We start from the raw sequence: 9,278 nt of genomic DNA, 5'->3' as shown, positions 1-9,278 counted from the left end.
AAGCTAGTGGAATTTTATCAGAGGAAAAAGTTATTTTGCAAGGCATTGATCAAACTTTTCGAAGGTTTAAGCTTACATATCTTATGAATTCTCATACATTCTTCTATCTTATTCTTTCCCGTTACTACTTGCTTTGTATTACTGTTTTATTAAGTCTTAGACATGTCTAAGAAAGTTAGAAACTATTTTGGATCTCCCAGACAAGAGGCATTACTTTTGTTTTTTCATTACGTCACTTTTTTTTTTTCTCTAAAAGGTATACTCAATGAAATTCCACTAGATTTTAGTAATTAGAAAGACAATATAGAATCATTGGTTTAAAAGAAGTGGAGAGTACCTAAAAGGGATTAGCATTCATTTCTTAAAATGGAAATCTAATGTAATGGGATCAACATTAAAATGCATTTTGAATTTTAAAAAAAGAGATAAACCTTAATCATTTCTATATCAACACCTCACAAACATTTCCAAATTCAGTAAGCATTTGTTTTTAAATCTTAGGAACTGGAGTAAACTTTAATAATAGTTCACATGTTAAAAGAATAAACCTATGAAGAATACATTTCTTTGTGTACCAAATGAAAAAATATACAATGCAGTGAAACTCAAATACATATACAAAGAGATTTTTTGTGCATTTTTGATCAAGAAGTTTATATTCTATATTAAATCATAATATAAAAAGCAATATATAGTTTTTGATAAAGCAACTGAAAAGCTCTCTTAAATATTTTTCAAATTAAGAGCTCGTGGTATATGTAAGATGATACAGATTGAATCAAGCCTTTTGGGTTATGATACTATACTTTAAAATGACTGTAAAATTGAAAATTCTGTAGAAATTAAATGAGCATATCCAAACATGGAGTAATATTACTACATGGTTTAATTATAACCCAGTAGTAGAATTTAGTAAATTCAAGCAGAACACCTGTACTGTCATCATAGATAGACAAATACTTTAAATTATAACAGCATATTTCAAGACAAAATCAGGAAACTACATGTTAACAAAACGATATAACCATGCATACATACATCTTAAACACTGAAGTAATTAAACGAACTAAACCAGTTTGCAGTCATCAGAGGTGTTTGGTATTTTACTCTGTTCTGATGGAAGCACTTGAATGTTTGCTGGAGACATAAAACAATATTTAGCTGACAGTTGGTCATGCACCTGTATTTTTTTAAATTTGGATTAAATTTTCTTCTTTTCTGATTGTTCAGTAGATTCAGACTTTGGTGCAGGAAAAGCTTGATGATACAGATGTCTGTGGGTTGCTGCTGCACTGTAAAGCTTGTATAAAGCCTAGAGACAGACGCAAGAATCCAGATCATAAAACATTTTATTAAACATACAGATGTAAAATTTTTCCTTTTTAGTGTAATTAATTAATGGTATGGTATAAAATATAGCATGCTCAATTTGAAATCTATATCATTAATCTACATAGAATATAAATTAACAGATATCTTAGAACTCAAAAGTATTTTCAACTCTCCAGTGTGTATATGTTATTACTTTTGTGGATCGATCTTTGTGGTAAATGTTTTACTCTTACACTCCAGTTCCTTTTACACCTCTTGGAGTACAACTTCCTAACCACTATGCCCCAAGGGTATGTTGAGAAAACTCGTACTGTGAGTATTACCAGTTTTAGAGGAATTATAGGAGCTCATAACTTCTGGCTGCCGGTAGCTATTTTATTATACATAGCTAGACTACTTGCTATCAGGCTTCCTTTTAGGTTTTTTAGAATGGGATCACTTTTTTCCCCATTATTTCCTGATATCGTCATGCAAATAAGCAAATGTCCCCTCCCCCCTGCCACTCTGGGATCCCTCACTTAAATGTTCCCTTGCATTTCCATTAATTAGTTCATATCTTACAAAACCTTATTCAGAAACATTACCTCAGAAAGCCTTTCCTCACTAAAACTCCCTCTGTGATTGTTCTTTGTTTATGTTTCACAGTGTCTGAATCATAGGAATCTTTACATATTGCTTAATATTAGTGTTTATAAATATTTTTGTTCTTTTTTTCTCCCGTAGCTAGTGTCTAAAATTCATTCCCTTCTCTGACTTTCACATAATGAACATTCAGTTAAGATCAACTTATAGGGCCGGCCGAGTGGCGCATTGGTTAAGAGCTGGCTTGGGACGCCAGAGGACCCCGATTTGGATCCCACATATGAGGGCCAGTGACACTGCCCTCTGCAGCTAAGATGCTGAACGGCGGCTTGGCTTGGAGCTGGGCTGCTGTGGGAGGCTGCAACCCCTGCTGCAGTGGGTTGCCATGGGCTACCGTATGTAGCCAGCAGCCAGCGTGAGCTGCCAGCAGCCACAGTGAGTGGCCGTCCAGAAGCCGGCGACTGATCTGCCTCGTCCGGGAAGAGCGCAATGATGGTGCCAACTTGGGCCAGTGAAGCAACTTCCTCCACAACTAGACTGAAGAACAAAAGGACAGCAACTTGTCTGTTTCCCATCCCCCAATTCCCCAATAAAAATCTTCTAAAAAAAAAAGAAAAAAGATCAACTTATATAATTCTGGAGTCTGTAAAAAGTATTTTTAAAAGGTAGATAAAAGCTTAATATCCTTTAAATAGTCATTGATTCCCAGGAAATTCCATTAGTTTTTATCTTTTTTATTCTGTATGGCTACTTCCTTTTGATTTTCTAAAGTCTGATACCATTATCAGTACTATGAATGCATATTGGTGCAACACGGTATTGTCTTAGTTCTGTTATATTTATATTCTGATTCTAACACATTGCGTTTAACCCTGTTCTCTTAAAAGCTTTGATATTTTCTTAAGTTATGATTTACAAAGATGAAATTTGTTTTTACTTTAGTGAATTTGTTTTACTGAATTTTACATAAAATAATTCCTTACTGAATTGTAAATATTAAATGTATCATTGGTATTTGATTAGAAGACATAATCCAGTTACATGTAATAGCAGAAACTCAGGAAAAGAATTATGTGCTGTCTTTGTAGTTGCTCAGGATCAGTTTTGCTTCCTGAAGACAATGACCTAAATGACTTCAGAGATAATTTTTCTTATGTAACAAATGATTCCTTCCTCGAAGCTCAGATTGTTTTCTCAGATATAGAGTTTTGTACATGTGGAAAGTGACAGAGTAGAAGAGTGGTGAGAGAAGTAATAATTTACAGAGCAGGTCCAAGGGATGCCAAGAAAGTTACACTGCATACTGGCCTGGAACCTGCTTCAAATGTATAGGTACCGCACTCAAAACCAAAGTTAAAAACAACTTCTAAAGGTTGTGACTTCATTTAAATACTCTAGTAGTTAAGTTTCCTCAAGATTCATAACTACTCGTTTCACTCTCCAGTAGAGCAAAAAGCACAGTGTTGGAGCTTAAGAATTTTGAAATTTTCTACACATTGAGCAAATAAAACAGATAGCAAACACAGTACTTAATTTAAAAAATTTAACTTACCTCATTTGTACTTCCCTGTGGCAAAGGCAGTTTAAAAGGGAAAAAAGAAAAGTATATATCCTGCTTCATTAATAAAGTGATATTCAACTTTGTAGTATTAATTTGTGAGCATTTAAAAACAAATACTATAGATTTTTTCTGTTTAGATTACATATTTTATATGAATCTTTTGACGAGCCCAATTATATACCCTTATAGGTTTCAGCATCATATTCTAGGAGGGGTTTGGGATTTACGTCAGATAACCCCTCTTCAGTCTTGATGTTGAGGGGCTATTTGAGATAGTGGCTTACAGAACCCAGTTTTTAACTAATTTCCCATAGTGCTACCATTAGTTTATCTCTAGAGTTTTTAAAGGCACATGATAAATCCATTACTTACAATTCTGCTTTAAAGAGTATAAGTATACTCTTAATGCTGGGAGAATTTTAGCTATTACTTGCTACCTCAGACCATAAATGTGCAAAAGTCTTAACTCCAAAATTTTGTAAAGAGTGTTAACTTTAGCTTTACTAAATTCCCCTAAATTTTCACGAGTGAAGTGAAGGTACCTCCAGAATGACATAGTGAGTTGATTATTGTTTTAGGTGTGTGTATAATTGTCTCCCCGGTCCCTAATTATTTGAACAATGGACTGTGGTGATTCTGACTCCCTAGGTTATGGTTAATTGGATCAAAAAGGACAGGTGACCCATAAGCCTCTGATCTAGAGACTGACCTGGACTCATGTTGTGACCTGGCATAAATGTCTAGTTCAGATAGAGATAATTTGAAGTAATTAGATATTGCTTTTAGGAATTTATACTGAAAGAGACAGTGATACGACTTATGATAGTGGGTTGTATATGCTCCTAAAAAAGCCAATGCTAGTCAAATGATAAGTAGTAAGTATTAAGTAAGGTTAACATATAATTGAGTCACAATCAGCTAAATACTCAACTGTGTTTTCTTACAGCTCTCTTAACAGCTCTAACTTTTAGGATAAGAAAAAGTAAAATTACTGCCCATTCCATGTATTTTTAAAAAATACTGAAATGTTAACTGAAAAGAGTTTGTGTAGGACTTCATATATTGTATTCTAGTTAGTTGTTTGTATCTGGCCATCTTGATAGATTCTGAAGTTCTTGAAAACTGGGCCCCAAATCATATTCATGTGTATATTTCCAACATCTACATAGTGTCTGGTACATAGATGGCATTCAAACGTTTACTGAATTTAATTGAAGAGAATTAAAAGTATTCCTACCTGGTCCCACAAGGCTGCAGCCACTTGGTCTATGACCGCTCCCAGCTCTCGGTATTCTCCAGAGTACCGGATGTATGCCCAGGTGCACAGTGTGATAAGGGTCAGTCCCATTATCATATTGCACAGGCTAGCTATGATGTCCAAACCAATGAATCCAGTCACACCAGCAATCACATATGTAATAAAGATAACAACAAACAGTGTGGCTGGAGTACGAGCTGCATGGAAGATATTTTTGCTATCATTGTGCTTGATATACTGGATGTAAAGTTCATCTATTTCACTCTCCAACTGCTGTAGGTAACGCCGGCTAAATTCCTCCCCACCCATTTTCTTCACACCTCGGAATAGCTTCACAGATTCTTCCTTAAGCTCCAGATGTTTGGTCTGCAGGTCATTGGGGGCCAGAAATGGTTTGTCACCGCCACAAATCTGTTTCAGATGGAGAAGTATTGTTTATTCAGTGCAGATTAAAATCAGCAACTATATCAAAAATTTTCACTTAATCAGAAGGAGCCTGCATGTATGTTTTGTCAACCCACATCTTTCCAAACTTCATATCTATCAGGTTTGACTATAAATGGGACTGGTACTTTATAGGTGACTTATATAAAGTCATTCTTAATTTTTATTTTCTTTTTGACATGGGAATGTATATCCAGAACTTAATTCAAGTTTCTCAAGATAAAAAGGCATGCCACAAAGTGAACTGCAAACTGAGTTCATTCACAGAATGAATCCAAATTCAAGAAAACTAGTCCCTCTAGGAAATTTTGTCTACTGCACTGAAGTAATTTTGACCAATGAAGTTTAATTTAAAACAATGAGCAATGCTATAAAGCTCTAAAGTAAAAATTTTAAAAACATTTTCTTTGGCAGTTGCACTGATTTTTGTTTAAATGGAACTAACCCATTCTGTATTTCTTCAAGAGACTAAATGGAAACATTACATGTTCTTGGATCACATTTTCAATTTTTTTCAGAAGTTACAAGGGAAATCTCAGTTACTGATACCATTTACTTTGGTTATTTGAGATTTAACTATATAAAGGATACTATCATTCTAATTACCCTTCAGTTATGGCATAAACACCATTCCATCCACTGTTTCCCTTGTCTCTAAGACTTGATCAATTTTGAATGTAACACTGATTTTATAACATTTTCAGGGGGAAAAAAGACCTATCACAGTAGATATAGTGGGTGTCCTATCACATAATGATTATTAGATGTATCCTAATTAAGGTTTAATTTCTTTTTTTCCTAACAGGTATTTTTATTTAAGATAGAAATATTGGAATTGTGTAATGTAGGGAGGTATAGTGGAGAGGGTAGCATATGTTATTTTAGCCATTAGATCTTATAAATTAATGGGGAAATATGGCAAAAAAAAGTAGTAAATTAAAATGTGTCTATTATAAGTAGAGATAACTCATAAAATACATTTAAAGTTGAGCATAATGTTTTTTTGGTTTTTAAAATATTTTAGGAGTACAATAAATAAAAATGTGATACACACAGGCTGAGAAAGAATAAGTCAAAGCCACCTCTTTGCATCTCTATACAGTATAATTTGGAAGAAAAATGAATGAGCTCATGGAAGAAATACTGATTTTATCTAAAACCATTTAAAATATTTAATTCTTACCTCTTCCATTTTTTTGTTGTATGTGTCCTTGGCAGTTGCCACGGCCGCTAAATTGTTAGCTTCTGCTGTGGCCTTTGGACAAAGTACAAAATATGATGTAAAATGGAATTCATATTTATTAAACTTCCACAGGAAATTCTCATTTATGAACATTATGTGCAAAAAATGTTTAAGAACCCAACGTCATCAACTAATTTGAAATTGTTGAAATATTTCCATTACGTTTTTATTTTTTAAAGATTTTATTGGGGAATCAGGGGAAGGGGAACAGACAAGTTGCTGTTGTTTTGTTCTTCAGTCTAGTTGTGGAGAATGTTGCTTCACTGGCCCAAGCTGGCACCATCATTGCGCTCTTCCTAGGTGAGGCAGATCAGTCGCCAACCTCTGGACGGCCGCTCACGCTGGCTGCCGGTTACACATGGTAGCTTATGGCAGCCCACTGCAGCAGGGGACTGCAGCGTACGCCGTCGCCGGCGACTCACGGCAGCCCAGCTCCAGGTTGAGCTGGTGTTCAGCATCTTAGCTGTAGAGGGCAGTGTCACTGGCCCTCATATGTGGGATCCAAACCGGGGCCCTCTGGCATCCCAAGCCAGTTCTTAACCAATGTGCCACTCGGCCGGCCCTCCACTACGTTTTTAAAAATTAGTGAAACTAAAATTTCAAAAAGCATAATCCATAGATAGATATTTACTCAATAAACCATTATTGTAAAATGAATCTTCATTTGGAAGATTTTTCCTCTTAAAAAATATTTGTAATGTGGCTGAACTTGGGCTGCAGCGGGGCCCCTCCCAGGAGGTCCCAGGGGCATGCCTGGTGGCCAGCTTCAGACCCAGCATGAGCACCACCCAGCTGCCTCCAGGCAACACACCCAAAAGGGAGACTGGGCAGGCACCAGAGCCCTGCTAAAGTGAATCCTGCTCTGTAGTGTCAACCCCTGCACAACAGCTCCTACACCTTAGTCAAGGCCAGTCCTCACAACCAATCAGCCTGAGGGTCAGTCCCTCCCACTGATGTGCAAACAAAAGCCAAGGTTCAATTACAACAGGAGGGCACACACACCCACACAAAGGACATACCTGGAGCTTCCGGGTTGGATGACCAGGGAGACTGTGCCACTGGGCCTCACAGGACACCTACTACATAAGGCCTTTCTACTAAGACTGGGAGATACTTCATCCCTACCTAAGACATAGAAACAAACACGGGGGCAGCCAAGATGGGGAGACAAAGAAACATGGCCCAAATGAAAGAACAAAGCTCCAGAAAAAGGACGAAACAGAATGGAGACAAGCAATCTTTCAGACTCAAGAGTTCAAAACACTGGTTGTAAGGATGCTCAATGATCTCAGGGAGAACTTCAACAAAGACAGAAAACAAAAATGGAGATGGAAAACAAAAAATAGTCAGAAATGAAGAATACAGTAACTGAAATAATACACTAGGAATCAACAGTAGATTAGATGAAGCAGAGGATCAAATCAGTGATTTGGAAGATAGTGTAGCAGAAAATACCCAATCGGAACAGCAAACAGAAAAAAAGAATCCAATAAAATAGGGATAGTTGAAGGGGACTCTGGAACATCAAGCATACCAGCATTTGCACCATAAGGGTCCCAGAAGAAGAGAGGGAACATGGAATTGAAAATCGATTTGAAGAAATAATGACAGAAAACTTCCCTAACCTGGTGAAGGAACTAGACATACAAGCCCAGGAAGTGCAGAGTCCCAAACAAGATGGACCCAAAGAGGCCCACAACAAGACACATCATAATTAAAATGCCAAAGGTTAAAGACAAAGAATCTTAGAAGCAACAAGAGAAATGCAGTTACCTACGAGGGAACTCCCCTAAGGTTGTCACTTGATTTCTCAACAGAAACTCTGCAGGCCAGAAGGGATTGGCAGGAAATATTCAAACTGATGAAAAGAAAAGTAAGGACCTACAACCAAGATTATCCAGCAAAGATATCATTTAGAATCGAAGGACAGATAAAGAGCTTCCCAGACAAGTAAAAGCTAAAGCAGTTCCTCACCACCAAACTAGAATTACAAGGAATCTTAGAGGGACTTCTTTTAGATGAAAAAACAAACAAAAAAAAGAAAGATAAAAAATATGAATAATGACAATAACTACATATCAACAATTACTTTCAATGTAAATGGATTAATGCTGCACTCAAATGACAGGGTGGCTGAATGAATAAGAAAACAGGACCCTTACATATACTGTCTACAAGAGACTCCAGATCAAAAGACACACAAAGACTGTAAGTAAAGGGATGGAAAAAAGTATTTCATGAAAATGGAAATGAAAAAAAAATTTTTAACAAAGCTGGGTAGCAATATTTACACCAGACAAAATAGACTTTAAAACAAAGGTTATAATAAGAGACAAAGAAGGACCCAGTAATTTTCAAAGGGACATGTGCATCCATATGTTCACTGCAGCATTATTTACAATAGTCAAGATATGGAGGCAATGGATAAATGGATGAAGAAGAGGTGGTACATATATACAACAGAATATTACTCAGCCATAAAAAAGAATGAAATCTTGCCATCTGTAACATCATGGATGGACCTATTGAGTATTGTGCTGAGTGGAGTAAGACAGAGAAAGTCAAATGACATATGATTTTACTTATATGTGGAATCTAAAGAACAAAATAAACAAAACAAAAACAAACTCATAGATACAGAGTACATTTTGATGATTGCCAGTTCGGAGGGGGAGTGGGAGGTGGTGGAAAAGGGGAAAGGATTAAGAAGTACAAATTGGTAGTTATGAAATAATCATCGGGATATAAAGTACAGCTTAAGGGCCAGCTGAGTGGCGCATTGGTTAAGAGCTGGCTTGGGACGCCAGAGGGCCCCAGTTCGGATCCCACATATGAGGGCCAGTGACACTGCCCTCCAC

General features: G+C 36.5%; 1 protein-coding gene across 1 annotated transcript in view; it reads right to left on the bottom strand.

Annotated features, from left to right (window-relative positions):
* ATL1 (atlastin GTPase 1) overlaps positions 1-9,278 on the bottom strand; it is a 62,676-nt gene continuing 53,398 nt past the window's right edge. The window contains exons 11-14 of the mRNA XM_019630466.1: positions 6,361-6,432; positions 4,713-5,144; positions 3,467-3,481; positions 1-1,312 (exon numbers count right to left, since the gene is read on the bottom strand). Coding sequence (XP_019486011.1) covers positions 1,202-1,312; positions 3,467-3,481; positions 4,713-5,144; positions 6,361-6,432 — 630 coding nt within the window. The 3' untranslated portion in view covers positions 1-1,201. The remainder of the gene's footprint in view (positions 1,313-3,466; positions 3,482-4,712; positions 5,145-6,360; positions 6,433-9,278) is intronic.

The sequence above is a fragment of the Hipposideros armiger genome, unplaced genomic scaffold (genome assembly GCF_001890085.2).
Source record: "Hipposideros armiger isolate ML-2016 unplaced genomic scaffold, ASM189008v1 scaffold_918, whole genome shotgun sequence".
NCBI classification, from domain to species: Eukaryota; Metazoa; Chordata; class Mammalia; order Chiroptera; family Hipposideridae; genus Hipposideros; species Hipposideros armiger.
The sequence above is the reverse complement of the archived record's forward strand: the minus strand, read 5'-3'. Positions and strand labels throughout refer to the sequence as shown.